The sequence below is a fragment of the Ursus americanus genome, chromosome 31 (assembly GCF_024610735.1).
Source record: "Ursus americanus isolate L20-20 chromosome 31, mUrsAme1.1.p, whole genome shotgun sequence".
Taxonomy (NCBI): Eukaryota; Metazoa; Chordata; class Mammalia; order Carnivora; family Ursidae; genus Ursus; species Ursus americanus.
The window spans coordinates 13411184-13429964 of record NC_142157.1 but is presented as its reverse complement, the minus strand read 5'-3'; the positions used below and the strand labels follow the sequence as shown (position 1 = coordinate 13429964).

The 18781-nt window shown below is 44.4% G+C and overlaps 1 protein-coding gene across 1 annotated transcript in view; it reads right to left on the bottom strand.

Annotated features, from left to right (window-relative positions):
* The window catches only part of GAD2 (glutamate decarboxylase 2), a 78770-nt gene that overhangs the window by 16474 nt on the left and 43515 nt on the right, over positions 1-18781 (bottom strand). Inside the window, exons 9-13 of the mRNA XM_045775375.2 lie at positions 14854-14908; positions 13067-13183; positions 10868-10932; positions 5027-5105; positions 1083-1232 (exon numbers count right to left, since the gene is read on the bottom strand). Of these exons, the coding sequence (XP_045631331.1) occupies positions 1083-1232; positions 5027-5105; positions 10868-10932; positions 13067-13183; positions 14854-14908 (466 nt within the window). The remainder of the gene's footprint in view (positions 1-1082; positions 1233-5026; positions 5106-10867; positions 10933-13066; positions 13184-14853; positions 14909-18781) is intronic.

Genomic DNA, 18781 nt, shown 5'->3' with positions numbered 1-18781 from the left:
TCTTGTTAGCTCTCTGCCTCTCTCACTGCTCAAGGCATTCAGTTGACTTTGAAACGTCTTACAAGCCGCGGCAGAGGGAACTTGCTGCTGTGAACATGGTTCCTGCCTCTTCACACAGACCCGGGCAAGAGCACAGTCTGTGGTCTCATCCTGGCAGGTCACACTCGTGCCGACCAAGTTATCTTGCGTCCCCCGGATGGAAGGGCCCCCTGTTTGTGTGGGCTACTGAGAAACCATCCAGCCCAATCCGTGGCCCCTCCCTCCAACATAGAGGACCGCGGGGCATGCCAGCCTCCCTCTAACCTTGCCCTTTCTCGTTTCCTTTGTCAAGTTTCCCTTGTGGACTCTTTGAGCGGATGGGTTTTCTAGCAGTTGGGTGTCTCTGGCACGTCAAGCTGGCATTGGCCATTGCCTCCTGTGGGAGGTAAATGAAACCAGGTGGGAAGTCACTGATTTGTGACATTGAAATCAGGAATCTGGTCCAAATGAGAAAGAAAAGCTTTGATCTTTCCAGCCTGCTTACATTTCAGCATGCAGGTATCCTCTTTGAAGGCTGCTTACAGAGTTTCTGTTTCTGAGAGGAGCGATCAAGTGTAGTTAAATTCTGGGCTAAACGGAGAAACCTTACAAAAGGAGGTCACTGGGTAGTTCCAGGGTTTTTTTTTTTTTTTTTTTTTTTTAAAAGAAAAAGCTTTGTAACTAGACGATATCCCTTGAAATGTGGAAAGGAAGCTACCGTGCTGGGTTTTGTCCTCCAAACAAAAAGAGGGCATCATCCTCCCCGAGGGATCAATCTCTGCGTAAAAACCAAGAGTTGAGAGACGACAACAACAACAACACGCCTCTAAAGAATCCAGATGTTCTGTTGTAAAAGCAACCTGGGTTTGCTTTCTAGATGAGTGAGTATTAGAAGCAACTTGGCTTCTGTCCTTGCCCGTGCAGGAGGCGGATATCTAGATGTGGGATCAAAGAAACAATCTCAGGTAGTTTTCGATTTGGAGATCAATGTTTAACTTCATAAAAGGGTCACCAGATATAGTTTCTGTCTTTAGGCGACACTCGGTCAATGTACACGTGCTCACCTTCGCCCTCCACATTAGCCATAATTTGAAAACATCGACGTGGCGTCCGCACTGTAAGGCCTTGTCCCCAGTGTCGTAGGACAGGTCATAGTGCTTATCTTGCTGGAAGAGGTAGGAGGCATGCATCTGGTTGCAACTCTGCATCAACCCCTAGAAGAAAAGAGAAAACTTAGGCAGCGCTACTGACTTGATCAGGGGCTCTGTTAGATTTGCGTTGTGGGGAAAATTATGAAGGAAAAACATTTTTATAGGGACACGGAACTTCCTGGAGAAAGAAAGCAGGGAGAATCAAATGTTTAAAGTGGGGCCAAGGGGCACCTGGGTGGCTTGGTTTGGTTAAGTGTCTGACTCTTGATTTTAGCTCAGGTTGTGATCTCAGGGTCATGAGTTCGAGCCCTGAGTCGGGCTCCGCATGGAGCTTGCTTAAGATTCTCTCCTTCTGCCCCTCCCCATCCCTGTTCATGCATTTGTGCATATGTGTGCATGCTCTCTCTCTCTCTAAAAAAGTGAAAAATAAAATAAAATGAGACCAATATCTGGACAGTATGAGCTGTTTAGATAGGTCAGTTCTGTGGGATAAATGGCTCAGGGTCAAATGTAACTACAGGTTAACAACAAGGGCATATAAGCTTTAACTCTCCTTTTAAGAGGCTGTGATTCCTTAGAAACAATCATAATCAGAGTATAATGTTCGTTCTTTGAGGGACCATCCTGCTATTTTGGTTTTGTTGTAATTAAAATACTTCAGAAACTCTTTGGTTCTGGGGCGCCTGGGTGGCACAGCGGTTGGGCGTCTGCCTTCGGCTCAGAGCGTGATCCCGGCGTTATGGGATCAAGCCCCGCATCAGGCTCCTCCGCTATGAGCCTGCTTCTTCCTCTCCCACTCCCCCTGCTTGTGTTCCCTCTCTCGCTGGCTGTCTCTATCTCTGTCAAATAAATAAAATCTTAAAAAAAAAGAAACTCTTTGGTTCTGTAAAATACTAATAGTGTGATTATTCTAGTGTTTCATTCATACTTAGTTCAAGTATTTTATCATTTGGCTGTTAGGGTTTGAGTCCTCTTTGGAAGTCATAGCTTTTAAGATAGGTTATTGTTATTTTTATATGCTGAAATCTAAAACAATAAAGACATTGTTATTCTGAGGCGTGTTAAATAGCCAATCTTTCAAATGCCAGGTTCCCCTTTCAAGAGTGGCTAGTACTGCGTTTTTATAGTCGGTTGCTTGTGGTGGTTAGAGTGGGACGTTTCATTGCCAATGATCTTTCCTTTGCCCCAGCACCAGAAGCTTAGCATGGAAAATGGGTGGCAAAGTGAACTACTCCAAAGAACAGGGAATGAATCGTGCTTTCTGACTAAAACAGCACTGTCAGTCTCCTCACCAGAAACCCCACCACGTTTCAATTTGTCACGAACCACAGGCAGCCTTTGACTCTTTCATTATCTACAGTATAATTGTGATTTTACAGAAGCTTTGGCATTTGTTGTTTTTTTCCTTGTGACTCATGACAAGAGAAGAGAAGACTAAGACGCGATCACCTAGTTGAAGTTAGAAGTGAGAATTCCTTAAAAAAAATCACCAAATGAAAACCAAATGTAATGCAACTAGGTAACTGAGACCTGAAAGATCAGATGGTAGGCAATGAAGCTGGGCTCGACCCTATAGCTGGGGCTTTGTTTGCAGTGGAATTCATTGTTTCTTTTTTGAGAGTAAGGGTTAATTGTAATAGAGCAGTAGAATGACATTGGGTTTGAAAAAGAAAATTCACTCGAAGACCTGTAAGATTGAAAACTGCAGTTGCAACAGGGCTTCTAATTTGTTTCGTGGTCACAGAAGCTAGGCATGCACGCTCGCGTACGGAAAGGTGTCACTGGTCATAAGGGAGACCATGCCAGACTGTGGAATGGTGGATAGAGCGGACCTGGGAGAGGAAACACAGGACCTCTCAAAGGCTGGCCAGCACCAGTCTCACTGTACAAAAGGATAAATAAAAGTCATGTTTTTTGCATAAAGGGCCTTGATGAGTTAACACTCTGATTCCAAGCCATTAAAAAGTTATAGACCATTATGCGGCCAGCTATTTTAAGTACACTAATAATTGCTGTGCTAGCAAGTAGTTGCTGTAAAAGCAATTCCTGGGGTCAAATAAATTTAGAAAACTCTACATCATAAATCCCTTCTTCAAAGATAGTTGCAATGTATAGCAGCATATTAAAGGCTCTGATATGCCCTGAAGTAACGAAACTTCCCTCTAACTCTTTCATCTAAAATATCCCAAGCTTTTTTTAAACCCAGAACTCTCTTATCATAGGACACTTAATACAGTCCTATACAATGGTATTATTCCTTATATCTCAATAAGGGACATGCTGTCAGAGCATCATAAACTCTTGGATTTGGGAGGGATCCTAGAGCTTTTATTTTACTTCTTCTCAATGAAGGAATCTTTTCTATCTTCTTACTAATAAGTGGCTGTCCCATCTCCAATCACTTCCCCTGGTGCTGATTTTATTCCTATGCAAAGCACTCATTACCTCTGGGGAAGCTTAATTTTTAGAAAAGCTTTCCTTTCATTGACCGGAAATCAGACCTAAAATCATGGCATATTCTGATTGTGCCATCAAATCAAACCCAGTGCTACTGACCCAGTTCCCTGAAGCTCAAGGAAAAAATGAATTTCTCCCACTTGAGAGTCATTTAAACTGTGAAGGCTGCCATCCTCCAGCCCTTTAAGTTTCTTTTGCTTTTTAAATTAGACATCCTTAATTATTTCAACCATCCCTCTCACGTGTTCACCAATTGTTCCCCACTGTTTGAACCCTAGCTTGATGTGGTCCCATATGCAATCTGGCATTGACCTAAGCAACCACTGAAGGCTTGGTTTATCCAGAGGACAGTGGGAGACTACCACCTTCCTCATCCTGACACTCCACTTTTTTAAAACCATTAATATTTTATGAACACTAAGTTTCTCTTGACCCATTGTTGACCCTGTTGAGTACAACCTAACATGTTCTATGCCTTTTTCCCAAGTACATTTTAGCTAAACCCATATAGCTGTGGCTAACTGGTTTTCCACAAGGGTGCCAAGACCATTCATGGAGAAAGAGTAGTCTCTTCAATAAATGGTAGTGAGAGAACTGGATGTCCGCATGCAAACTCATACCTCACACCACACACAAACATTAACTCAAAATGGTTCAAAGACCCAAATCTGAGAGCTGAATTTGGTTGTGTTTTCTTAGAAGTGTTGACAAGGATGCAGAATAAGTTGGAACTCTCCCCCATGCTGGTGGGAAAGTAACATGGTTCAGCCACTTTGGCAGGTCCTCAATAAGGAACATATAGAATTATCATATGATTCAGCAACTCCATTCCTCCATTGAAAACAGGTCCATCATTTGAAAACAGATATTCAAACAAATAATTGTCCACAAACGCTCAGAGCAGCTCTATTCATAACAGCCAACAAGCAGAATTAACCCAAATGTCCACTGAAGGATGAATGGATAAATAAGCTGTGGTATATTCGTACAATGGAATATTGTTCAGCCACAAAAGGAATGAAATTTTGGTACATGCGATGATACAAATGAACCTTGCAAACATTATGCTAAATATTTACTATGCTAAATAAATACATCATACTAAATAAAGTAAGCCAGACACACACACACACACACACACACACACACACACACACACACACACGTACAATTTAACAATGTATGAAACAATGCCTGTCTTGTCAACTCAAAATAAAACCATCCTATACATGGAAATAAGAGCAGGATAATTATAATTATCCTCATGAACAATTTCCCCTTTCTGGATATGGCTTACTGTTCCAGCCTGTGAATCATCCTGTATTCTGATTCTGTCACCACACATATTTACCCTACCAAACGCCACTGATGGACGGGGCCATGAATCAGGAAAGCCGTACCTCTTCTCTAACCAGGAGCGCGGAGCACTGCAAAGGGACGCCCATCATCTTGTGTGGGTTCCATGTCACAGAATTGGCCCTACAGGAAAGAAATGGAGTTAAGAGGGTGGCACCTATGACTGGCTCAGACTACAAGGCCCTATGCCAGGACAACAGAGCTTCGAGGTTCTTAGCGCTATTTCTCAGACTCCTGGATGACACTAAATTTACAAAATAAGACGTGGACTCTTAAATCTACAACCTTTTCTTTGCCTACAGAGAGAGTAGGCGAGGGTGGGCGTCTTCATGCGGCACCCCCTTAGCTTCCACGGAGGAATTCAGCCAGCCTCCATGTGATTTGAGAGCCTCTTTGAGTGGCTGGGATCATCCACTTCAGGGTCCTGCCTTTGGTGGCCAATGAAGAGGGCACCAAGCCCAGAAAGGGGCTGTCTTCGCGTGCCTCCATGGTTTCTGGAAGCACAACCATAGTGGCCTGGAGCTCAGAGCGATGGCTCGTTTCACTGCTTAATTTTGTTCTTCTCACCCAACCTCTCCTTCTTCCTCTTCAATTGATTATTATATTTTTCATATCTGTCCTTTCATATTAGCTTTTAGCTCATCCTATTTCCATCTCTTCTCTGACCCAGAGACATCCTTCTAGACCACAAGTGGGATATGCTATGGCTCCTATAGCAGTTTTCAATCTATTTTGTTCCAACACACTTGAGAAATACAATGCCCTCCCATCAGTAATACAGCTTCTCAGGGTTTTATGCTATTTGCAAAGTCTAAAGCATAGTTCTGGGTCAGATTCTTGTATTAATAATAACAAAAGAATAATAATAATAATAATAATAATGCCATCAAGGGTGAGTACAGGCCATGTGTTCAGTCTTGTGTCCTCACTCTACCCTATACCCATTTTCATTTTTCATGACACCATTTTCATCACACCAGATTATTTTTTATTCTCAGAAAATTCTATTCTCATGCTCCTGGGTCTCTTAATGCTATTTCCTCTTCCCGGAATGTCATCTCTCTTTGCTTCACTTGGTTAAATCTTACTTATGCTTTAAGGCCCAGATCAAGGGTTATTTTCTCTGCAGACTTCTTCAACATCATTCAACTTCTCTCCCTCGGTCCCACTGAACTCCAACCAGCTCCTCCTCCAGCTCCCAGGGAAAGCAAGTGTCCCCTCCATGAGTGAGTTCCTATCATGCACTTCACGTGTTTATCAGCAAGGTGAGTGCCTGTGCATGTCTTCTGAGAGCCTGAGGATCCTTGGGGATGAGACTCATGAACATGACCTTGGTATAAACAGACTCACAGGTGGAGGCAAAGGAGAGCAACCTGCGTCAGCTGCCCCCAGAGTGCCACGGATCACTGCCCCTCCTCTGGCTGAACAATAGACTTGGGCTCACCCTGCTCCCAGCGCTCGAGGTGCAAGAACCTTGGGAAGAAATGAGGAGCTGGGAAAGATCCCATTCTTCTATCTGATGAATGGTGGGTGTCAGCTGGACAGTCAGAGAACACTTACTAGCCTGGGGATCTCATCTGAATCAGTGAATAGGCCATCTCATCTTCTGATACCCAGTAAGCATTAAATAAGGTTGGCTCCTACTATTGATTTCAATTCTATCGTTTACACACCTTGTGACATCAAGTACATATATACTGCTTCTAGAAAATTCTACAGCTCTATCCTTAATCCTGATGAAACTCAGCTTTGTCAGTAATGACACCCGATAGGAGAAGAAAATAACTATTTTTCATTTCTCTGACCAGAGGTGTTTGTTTCGATGCAGTGGCCAACTTGTCCTTGAGCACATATACACTGCTTCTAGAGTATTCTATAGCTCTACGCCTAATCCTGAGGAAACTCAGCTTTGTCAGTAATGACACCTGACGGAGAAGAAAATAACTGTTTTTCATTTCTCTGACTGGAGATGTTTGTTTCAATGCAGTGGCCAACTTGTGTTTTTAGTATAGACGCTGCTGAGGCCCACGACTACCCGTCACGGAGTTCTCGTCCTGCCTGTCTCACAGAGGGGCTGCCTCACGGACATGGCAAAAAAAACTGCACAGAGTGATTCAGTGACATGTCCTTAGTTTGAGAAAAGTTGGCAATTTATGAAAAATAACCCCAGGTTCATTTCAAAATGTTTTGTTGTGAGGTTCAGTCATGTGGCTGCTTTGATTTACTCTGTTAGAGAAAAGTGACTCTCTGAGGGCTGTTTTAAGACATGTCCTTGTGTCCTCATTTGCACCTCAAACTTAGCAGGCCCCACATGAACTCATTAACCTGCCCCTCCTCATCCTTCCAGATCTGTTCTTTCTCGTGCGTTCTGTGCCTCAGTGCCTCACACTGTCTTCCTCCCACACATCCAGCTCTCAAACCTCAGCATGTTAGTAGCATTTTCTTCTTCCTGATCTCCTGCCATCACCCTTTGCAGCTCTGGTCGATTTTTTTTTTTTTTTAAGTGCGTTATTCTGTAGTCTTTGGTGCTTGTAATTTTTGAGGAAGATGTTTCATAGAGTACAACAAGCTAATGCTAGCTGGGTCAAAGATAGCTACAAAAAAATGTCCCCCATACTTTTCAACATATTATGTAAGACTATAAAGTCTGCCAAGGTGGAAAGTCTCTGGAATTTCTTCAAGTATTGGAAAATGAGGCTAAAGAAAGTATTATATACAAAGAGTGTTTAAGCATTCTGTAATACACAAGGCTCTTCGTGTAATTAGAGTGCAACTTATCTATATACACATGGATTTATGCTGCTCCTGATTGGTTCTGTGGGCAGGCCCTCCACTGAGACTCCCTGCGCAAGACGTGGACACTCCAGGAGCTTCCAATCACTGTTGTGAGTCCCTCTCAGTCTCCATCCAAACTTATCCGGACTTCCTCCAAGGACCCTTTCAAACCTCTGTGTCCTTGCTCTTCACCTTCAATGTCCATCTTCCACTTCCGCCTGACGCAACACCGATGCCCAGCCCTGCGTGAAGTCTTCCTTGAATAACCCCGTTCAGCAGGAATCGTTCTTCTCTGTGCTTGCCAGTCAGCTCGCTTGTCTGTCTCTTGAGCCTTTACTTCCTCTGCCCTGAAGGTTAACCCACCATTGACTGTCACTCTTCCCTACTAGATTCTGAGCCCTTAGAAAACAGGCTTCACACCATGTTCATCTTCGTGCCCTCATTGCGCCAACTGATGCGCCTTGCAGACGACAGAGGCTCAGTCACTGCTGAACTGAATGTGTAACCCCCTGGCTCTCGGGGCAGGAGTGAGGGCAGTGACGGTAATATGGCAGAAGCTGTGCCAGGACCTTCAGCTGGGCCGGAAAACCTTCAGAGGGGACCGCCGCAAAGGGAGACTGCAGGCACGGCAGCCTGCCGTGGGGAGGGATTAAAGCGGACCGTTTACAACGCACAGAAGCGTGCTGGGAGTGTTAGGGCTCTTGGCACACCCTCTCCGCTACGCTGTCTCTAGAAAATTCGACAGTATCAGCAAGGAAGAAAGCTGTTTTCTGAGAAGTCGGTAGGTACTTGAAGGGAGTGCGAGGCCGGCTCTGGTGACTCGTGCCATTTTGTTATGAGGATGGCACTCTGGGGACCCTGTGACCATGGGGGAAGCTCTTGATCCGGGGACAAGAATTGACCACGGATTTCCTCCCCTTTACAGTGAATTCTTGGGAAAACATATACCCCCAAGTGAGGCAAATTCTTTCCCCTAAACTTATGCCCGTGCCCATCATGCCTGGGGGTTTCCACTGGCTCTACAGCCTTATTCACTATAGACAGTGTGCCTTTTGCTAATAAGTCAGCAGGACAGATACTCTCGGGTCCATAGACGGCAGTCCCTCATTTTGGGGGACTTCATCTTTGGCTCTTCCGCTTCGTAGATTTGGTTTCCCATACAGTTTCAGAATTGCGGCTGTTGGAGCAGACTCTATGTTCCCTGGTGAATGTTCTAAGCTCTGCTCTGAAATAATAGTCTGTAGTACAAAAGCGTGTGGGTGTTTATTTTTCCAAGGCTCAGGGTAGGTAATTGAGCGAGCTGTTAAGTCATCACTGGTGGAGGACACTCCGTGGCTTTCAGAGTCCCAGGTGGCGTTGAAGGCACAATAATAGAACCTTACTTTGTGTGCCAGTCAGAAAGAAACTAAAGAAGAGAAAATACTGTGTACAGACCACCTCTCTCGAAAGCATGAGAATTCCTTCTCATTCTTACCATCTGAGCAGGCACCTTGCAATCTGTCCTTCCTTCCTTCCTTCCTTCCTTCCTTCCTTCCTTCCTTCCTTCTTTTTTTCCGTCATCTCTCCTCGTGTAGTGCATTGCCTTCTCCTTAAAGGACTGGTTTCAGAGAGATTTTCCTAGCAAAAAGGAATTGGGCATGGGAGAAGCCCCAAAGGGAAAGGCCAAGACTGGCTCACGCTGGCAGGGGGCTATGCCTGCCTTCGGCCTCCCATCGCTAAATGGGAACTTGCCATCAGAGCAGGGGCGGCTCTCCCCGCCAGCCGCTGATGGCAGCTAGCAGACTCAGGGACGGCTGCCCTGCTGCCTCGGGCCTCAGCTGGTATCTCGAGTCTTCCACAAGTGAGGCAGTGTGGCCCTGACTCTGCCTCAGGTGCCCCCGCTCCCTTGGGTTCTCGGCGTGGGAGCGGGCCTGGGCATCCATCCTGCACCAGTGTGGACAGATGCTCCCGTGCTCCATCGGCCTCTCTCCTCCTCCCCGAGTAGAAACAGTGCCAAGCTGTCTAGAGGCAGAGCCAGTGGGAAACTCTTCCTGGGCAGCAGCTGGCTACTTGGCAGGGCCTGGTGGACCCTTGGCAGCCTCAGACGAACTCCAGCTTTCTCAGCTGCCTGGAGTGTCCGAGCTCCCGTCTGCTGTTGAGCTGCCGGGTGTCATGGGAGAACTGGGGACGCCGAGCTTCCTCTGCGCACGGTCAACAAAGCCCGAGGCTGATTTTGCATTCTGTAATTTTTTTTCCCTTTGCTCTTCAGACCGGAATATGTTTTATGCTAATCAAATATCGCCTCCTTTCGGTTTGAGAGCTTTTCTCAACCATCTACTGCTTAGTCTCTGAAAAAAAAAAGGTGCTTTGCTGCATGCATCAGAGCTACGTTAAAAAAAAATTATCATGGGAATGAAACCATGGGATGACATTCTCACAATATGTCTTGCTTTCAACTGGCCGTATTAAACCCCAAACCCATGCTTTCAACACTGATATATTATAAGGGGCAAAATTATTTATTGGTTTGCTTACGGCAGTGGATATTATCCTTTTATGGAATATGAAAGCTACAGATCTTCTCCCTAGAAAACTATGACCTGCCAACAGGTTTTAAATAATTTTGGTTCAGGGGCGCCTGGGTGGCACAGCGGTTAAGCGTCTGCCTTCGGCTCAGGGCGTGATCCCGGCGTTATGGGATCAAGCCCTGCATCAGGCTCCTCCGCTAGGAGCCTGCTTCTTCCTCTCCCACTCCCCCTGCTTGTGTTCCCTCTCTCACTGGCTGTCTCTATCTCTGTCGAATAAATAAATAAAATCTTTAAAAAATAATAATAATAATTTTGGTTCAGAGATTGTAGGAAGGTCGTTCCTGAGTCCTCTGGCCAACCACGGACTCCAGTTAGGAATCTCTTTTTGAGAATCATCCTGCCTGGGTCACTGGATAGGGGATTTGATGTCTTTTTGTTGTGTACACAGAATATTCACGGGTCTAGGGCCACACAGGTCAAGGCACACAACCATTGCAGAGAACAGGCTCACCTGTGTTCCAGGAGTGCTTGGAAATTGTATGTAAGTTGCTTTTCACATTTAGCTTTCACACTTTACATTGTTAACAAGAAAAGTGGGTGTACCTCTCCACGCCGCTCAGTTTCCATTTGTGCTTCCGGGACATCAGTAGTCCTCCACCCCAAGCTGCCTGCAAAAGGAAGATCATGTAAGGAACAGCGTAGCAGGTCTTTCATTGCCTAGAGTTCTGAAGTTTGGTGTCTTCCAGAACAGCGAGTATCTCGTGGGGTGAAAGTCATCTCCTTGAGCTCAGGCAACAGGGGGCTGGCCGCCTTCTGGCACTAGACTTTCAAAGTTTAAACTGGAAGCTATGCTAAGGTTTCAGGTTCCATCCCACATTTAGACAAGTGTAAGGAGCCAAACTGGGGGCATATTTCTGCACAAGAAGGGGAAAGGTCCTTTCCTAGTCCTAGTCCACTCCTAGTCCTAGGGAAGCTCGTGATCTCAGAATAAGAAACCATCTTGTCTCCCCTGTTGAGAGTAGAGAGGATGGGCTGGGGTACCGAAAAAGCAGCTTCTGAGTTATAAGGACAACTCTTTTGGCAAGTCTAGATGATTCCAGAGGGAAGAAGCAACTTCATAATCCTAGTTCACTAATATGTACTTTAGGATAAGACAATTTCTCTGTCCAAAAAAAAGGGAAAGAAAGAAAGAAAGAAAGAAAGAAAGAAAGAAAGAAAGAGAGGAAGAAAGAAAGAGAGAAGGGGAAGGGAGGGAGTCAGGAAGGAAGGAAGGGGGAAGGAAGAAAAACAAGCAGGAAGAATTTGTGCTAGTCAATTTGTTGAGCAACTAGAACATGACTCTTAAAAATTTGTACTCAAGTGTGAAGACTTGAGTTAGTGTGGTGATGCAATGATCTCCTTTAAAGGAAGATGTCAAGATGGAGATTCACTGGAAAATGTTGGCATTCTTTGTGGGTAAAAATAATCCTAGGATAATTTTAAAGAAAAAAAAACCTGTTAGGGTATAATTGCCTTTTTTTTTTTTTTTTTAGTTTGTCGTAATTTCAGTTCTTTTACACTTTGAAAAATTATCCAATTTTCCAAATGTGTCCTATTTTAAGATTTTCTCTAATTTAATTAAAAAGAGTATTAACATTTAAGATGATAAGAATAAGCGGTACACTTGGTAGGTTTCAAAGAAAGCAAATGCAATTGGTTGAAAGATCTCCCCACTCTATTTTAAGTAGAAATCCAGGAGGAGAGACCACAGTGCCTGCTGGCTCAGGACACACAGACATTGCTATTTTTAAAGCTGTCAGGATAATCCTCTTCCAGAATCAGCTAATAAGCTTTAATAGGCTCTCCAGTTCTGAGACCCAGGTCATGACGGTGCTTGAATTGTTCAACTTAGCATCTTCATTTGTAAAACCGAAGGGGTCTCTGGTAGCCTAATGAACAACTCACACTGTGAATCAGGGAAGGAAAAGAAGACTGGTAACCACCATGCAGGATAACACTGGGATCATGGAAATCTACCTAGGCAGCCTTAGTTAGTAATAGCGGATTAGTAATGAACAGTTTGCAGATAACCGCTGATCTTGGAATCACACTTTGAATAATACTGGTCTAACCTTAAATGTCTTCAATTTGTCCTTCTAAATCTTGACATTTTTTTTTTTTTTCATTTGAAAATGTTTTGGTGGGCACGTCTTCATTTTCGTGTGACTAGGTCTGGAGTCAAACACGTTTCAAATATAATTGATCTTCTTAGCTGGCCCAGCTGAGAACCTGGAAATTTGGTGGCCCATACTTCCTAGCAAGCTGTCAATCAAGTCTGCTTTCCTCTCCAAATATACAAATCCCTGACTTGAGTTTAAGGTGTTTGGTTTTTGTTTTTTTTTTTATCCTCTGGGTTTCCTATGTAAATGTAACCCTGCTTTGCCTTTTTGATCATTCTTCGAGCGAACTACGACCTGCACGTGGGTGGCTATGCATCGATGTACGTAGGCTACACTCCTCCAAGGCTGTTATGGGCTAGTGAATCAGGACCTCAGTGCTCAGCTTGGGTACTGGCCAGAGAAATAACAATATTAATCACGTTGGGGACATTCAGGCAAGTCAGCCTCCGACTTCCTCCAGTCAACACTGGGTACTGTGTGAGTTGCATACTACTTTGTCTGCTTTCTTCAAAAGCTAAACATCCCCATTCTGAAAATTAGCTCCCAAAGCAAAAAAAGAGAGAGAAAATCAGATTTCATTCCGTGAGCCGCAAATGAATAAATGTGCAAGGACATCTTTGTGGCAGTCCTGTGGGATACTCACATCCACATGCATCCAGATCTTGTACTTTTTGCAAATGTCAGCAACCGCCAAGAGAGGGTCAAAGGCTCCATACACGGTGGTCCCAGCTGTGGCACTCACAAGGAAAGGAACAAATCCCTACACAAACAAGAAAGCCCCAGATAAGGTCAAACAGGGCGTCACGGTTTTTGTTTTTTTTAAATCTGGTAAAAAACAGCGGCTATTCTCCCTCTGTCATACATACATCTCCAGTTTTGGAACCATCACAAGGAGTGTCAACCCCTTGGAGCCTGGGAGGATATTCACTCTCCAGGATCTGAGTTCTCCAGGCCATTCTGTTGGACCTGCCAGTTGCCTTATGAGAACAGACACTCTGGTTCTCAGGAGAGGCCACACTGGACCCAGAGGTGAGGAAGCTTTATGGTGCCCCCAAACCATTTATACATTCCAGGTAGATATTGTCCCCCCTTTGCTCACTTTCTAGTCTCCCTTTTGCATAGCAGTCCCCTAAAGTGAGCGAGTAAAAGAGCAAAGAGAAGGAAATCCGACCGGCCTGTTATTCTTATTTGGAAAACCCTGAGATCATTTATTTGGTGCCGTGGAGGGAAGGGTTCCTGTGGGACTAGACAATAAGCCATGACGGTTATCTGTCTAAGCAGTCCTCAGTCTGTCCGGCCCTGGCTGAATGAAAATTGCTAGAAGGTAGAAGAATGCCTCCAACAGAATGCACAGAGCTGTGATGTGACAGGAAGTCAGAGTCAGTCTTTAGGGGGCAGCAAAAGTTTAATCTTGTGGTTTATGCTACTAGAAGTTCTAGCACAGGAACAAGAGGAATCTTCCGCTGCCACTTCGTAGAAAAAAAATAAAAGGCAGCTGAAAAGAAATAATTATTCCTAAATTGGTAATAATAAAACACACATAGTCTGTCATTGAACTAGGAACGGTCAGTCCTATCCACTAAAAGCTACACTGAGAGTTCTACAAACAAACTCTCTGGTTTGCAAACCACACACCAGGGATAGAAGTGACTTCCTAGAGCTTTGTGGGAATCATTCTCAGGTCTCCAGAACGGGCTGCTTCTAAGACTTCTAAATTGCTGGCCAAAGAAGAAGATGCTTGGAGAGCCGATTACAACCACATTCCTAGGCGGGAAAAATTGGCCCCTTTCAAATAACCACACCACGGTAACTCATGCCGCATTGGTATTGTGGCATTTTCCACTTAGGGAAATGATCTTTCAAATGTGTGTCTGTTTAATGCCAACAGCACATAGTAAGACAAATTCTTTAGAAAGTCCTATGGCTTCAGTGTGCATATTATCACAGTGTCTATTATTTAAACAGCAGTTTAGATCTTCCCAAAGCAGAGGCTACAACTCAGAGAAATAAATAACGACTGGATGCAAAGCTCCTATATTCTCAGTAAAGCTGGGAGATTGAGCATTGGGTCTTCTTTTCAAAACAAAGCCAAAGTGGGGGTTGCCTGGATGGCTCCATCAGCTAAGCGACTGACTCTTGATTTTGGCTCAGGTCATGATCTCAGGGCTGAGACTGAGCCCCATGTTGGGCCCCACACTGGGCATGGAGCCTGCTTGGGATTCTCTCTCTCTCTCTGCTCCTCACTACAACAACAACAACAACAACAACAACAACAACAACAACAACAACAACAAAAACCCCAAAACAACAGCAACAAAAAACCCAAAACCAAACAAACAAAAAACAAAAGTGTGTTCTCCACTGGATGGAAACAGAAATACGTACCCTTAGCTTGTTATGGGCTGGGTAAAGATTCCTAAAAACACTTACTTTTTGTTTGGCTTCAAGGATCCTTCTTTCAAGGTCAGATGGGATCATTTTCCCCCTGAAAGGAAAAATATATTATAGGTTTGCTTCAAATATTTTACTTTGTTGTCTTTACAAGCAGCCACATCAGGGTAAAAGGTTAGCCCGGAACCGTTGATAATCATGATCAGTTAAAATAACTTGTTGGCTGTTTCCAGGAAGAAATGCAGTTCCTCCCTGAATGAGGGGGGATGTAACTTCTGACACATTTAGGAGACTCCCGAGCACGCTGTGCTCTTAGAACAGCCCCATGGGCCTCCATGCAGCACAGAACCTGCTTTTTGGGTCATCTCTTAACTGGGTTAAAACAAGCCTGCTTTGGTGCAAGACACTTGGCAATGGAAGGAGAGTGCAGAAAAAAGATTTGTATTCCCAATCTTCGAATGCATGGAGCTGCAATTTCACATATAGATGACATGCCAAGAAGAGAAATCCATTCTGAAACAACTGAATGCAAATATTAAGTAAAAAAGCTACCTAATTACATTCTAAGTGCTAAAAGCATAAAGCTGGTGGGGGTGGAGGTTTGGGGGTAGAAACATGGGCTCAAATTTCAAACAGGGACTGTGGAAAAAGAAACATCCTTTCCTCCCTGAAATGTTTCTTTCCTAAAATAAAAGCACAGATAGTGCTTTGCTAATTACAAAACCCCCACTGTTACAACAATCAAAGGAGTTGGTTTCTACAAGAAGCTAGATGTAGCTAGCTGTGTGATCTTAGCCAAGTGACTTGATTTCTCTGTGCCTCTTATTACTGTTCCCCGGAACATAGTGACAATAATATTACTTATGGAATTACAAGGTTTAAAATGAGTTAATAAATGCAAGATTATTTTAAAAGTGCTCAGCACGTGGGATATATTCCATAAATGTTAACTTCTATTGTTGAGATTGTTATGTGTTATGACCTCCATCTCCCAAGACTTTGGGGGGAAAAATAGGGAAAGGACAGAGTCGTTGCATGGGGCCAGAAGCAGTAAAAAATTCTTAAATCAAAATAGCTCTCTTGAGGTTGCTAAGCTTCACATCAGGGTCATTGATCTAGGTTTTTGAAAGGCAATTTGGAAAAATAAATTATGGGCAGGAAGTTGTCACAATAAATAGCTGGGAGACGGTATTGGCATCCAGGGAGCAGTGAGGGGGGTTTTGGTATTTGTTGCTAGTTCAATAATCCATTCCTGGCTGTCCCTGGGACTTCAGGTATAGAGCAAGGATTGGGCTACTTCATTGCTCTTCTAAGCTTTACATACTGAACTATGTTATTTTGTTACAAGTTACTTTCCTAACACCCGTTTTATAAAAATAATTTGGGCATTATATAGTAAGGTTTATTTTCTGCGATTTTCATTTTAGGCTCATAAAGGAGGCATTGCAAACTAGTTGGCATATAAAGCAGACATTTAAGAACCACTAATTTATGTGAAGCTGTTTTCCAAAGGAAGGCAGTTACAACTCAATTATCTGGCAAAAGTAATGGACAAGTTACGAGTGATTAGTCAGGCTGGATTGGAACAAAGGAGAGTGAACCTATGTTTGGTGCTGAGGGTACGATTCCGGGTCGGGGCAGCCCACCTCTGGGGAACTTCTGTGAGATGGGCCTTCTGAAGGAGGGACGGAGGGAATGGAAAGGCAGGTGGTGGGGCAGGGACAAGGAGCTCACTCCCTACATTTCTCCCTACACGTCACAGCTCGGCCCCGGGGGCATCCCAGGAAGCAGTGATTTTCCATCTCTCTAGATCGGGCTATGCTCAAACACCTTGCTTCAGCGCTGATAGAAACCAAAGATGCCGATTTCGGAAGAAATGTGGGTATCATAATTGTCTTATACATAAAGTTCTCAGCACATTAAAATTGCCGTTGTATTTTTCTAAGTAAACATGGAAACTGAGAGACGATTCTCAGAAACAGTTTGCAAATCCCCAGTTTTACCTAGTTTTCCACACGCCAAAGGAGAGTAAAACACTCTGCTTTGGAGAGTTTTGGGTGGATGAGTTTGACAGCTGCGATTTGCTCGCCTGGTCACACCTGTCTATTTTTTTTTTTTTTTAAAGATTTTATTTATTTATTCGACAGAGATAGAGACAGCCAGCGAGAGAGGGAACACAAGCAGGGGGAGTGGGAGAGGAAGAAGCAGGCTCATAGCAGAAGAGCCTGATGTGGGGCTCGATCCCAGATCGCCGGGATCACGCCCTGAGCCGAAGGCAGACGCTTAACCGCTGTGCCACCCAGGCGCCCCACACCTGGCTATTTTGTTAAGCATGAGGCAGGAAGGTGTCGCCAAGAAGTCACAGATTAGGGTACATTATAATTGGAAGGGGCTGAAGACCTGTTTCTCAGCTAATTGTCTCATTTTTCAAATGAGGAAGTGGGCCAAGAGAAAGTGAAGTGGCTGCCCAAGATCAAATGTTGGTAAAAGGTTGATCATCACCAGAAATAAAGCAGCAAGCTTGGTAGAAGGGCCAGATAGGAAACCTATTTAGAGAGATTGGAGTCTTTTAAGATAAGATAAATCCTTGCAGATGATATCTGACTTTCCTGGACCAGACGTGTCATTCAAGCATGCCAGAAGCAGTAATGAACAGTCTACACCACTTCCTGATTGGAGTTTTGGTGCGGGTTCTTCCAATATTCGAGTTCAGGCAGAAAGCAATGCTGTGGCTTTTTTTTTTTTTTTTTAAGATTTTATTTATTTATTTGACAGAGAGAGACAGCAAGAGAAGGAACACAAGGGGGGGAGTGGGAGAGGGAGAAGCAGGCTTCCTGCTGAGCAGGGAGCCTGATGAGGGGCTGGATCCCAGGATGCTAGGATCATGACCTGAGCCGAAGGCAGACGCTTAACGACTGAGCCACCCAGGCGCCCCAAGGGTTGTGGCTCTTGACCGGGCAGTTTCCAGCCTCTCTTAGGCACTCTGCCTAAGATACCTGTTTTATCCACTTAGGAACCCAGGACCTGAAGATGGATGATTGACGTTTGCTGGAGGTATGTGAGCACAAGGCAGAGTTTCACTCGCAGATGAGAGGGTATGGGGACCTCTAGACCAAACTTTTCATCTTTCTGTTTATCTTAGAATTCGCTGAATTACTTTAGAACATTGGTTCTTAAAAATTTGGTGTGCATAAAAATCACTGGTGTGCACCTTTAAAATGCAGATTCTTGGGCCCTGCTCTCAGGGATTTTGATGCAGGAGGTCGATTATAGGGCCCAGGAATTAATTCCTTCCACAAATATGTATTGGGGGCATACAATGTGTCACACTGTTGGGGGTACTGGGGCAGCAGGGGAAAAAGACCAGTTTCTACTCTTCAGGTCCCGTGCTAACAAGAGAAGCAAATAATCACACAGTAAAATAGACAGATATGCATAGGAATCTGCATTTCTAACAAGCACCTCAGATGATTCTGATCTGGAGTTGAGAAACATTGCTTTAGAAATGGAAATTTTAGCCTGGTAGGCATTTAAACAATTGTGCGACAGACTAGCCAAGTACCATTCACATGACCCATGGTTTTGAGCCGTCATGGCTGTAGGGCAGGGAGCAGAAGGAGCTCCAGATAATGGATTGTGCATCCCTGCCCGGTCCCTGTGCTGTGGGGTGAGAGAACATTTGGGTGACAACCAGCAGGGTCCTCTGAGGGCTAGAAGTTGTCTGGCTGGGCCTGGATTTTCCAGACAAGCCTCTCTTGGTGCAGGGAGGCTTTGGATAGCAGCTGTTGCGTTCTGTAGGTCTGGCCTCAAAGCATCTTCATAGCAAAAATGTATATCTTTAATGTTTACACGTCCCAGCCTTTAAGCGCACAATAACTAGTGACTGAGGCTTTGCGATGCTGTTCTCGGGTAGTTGTTCGTGTTTAGGAAAAGACTGCCATTGAAGTGGGGACTGTTGAACCAGACT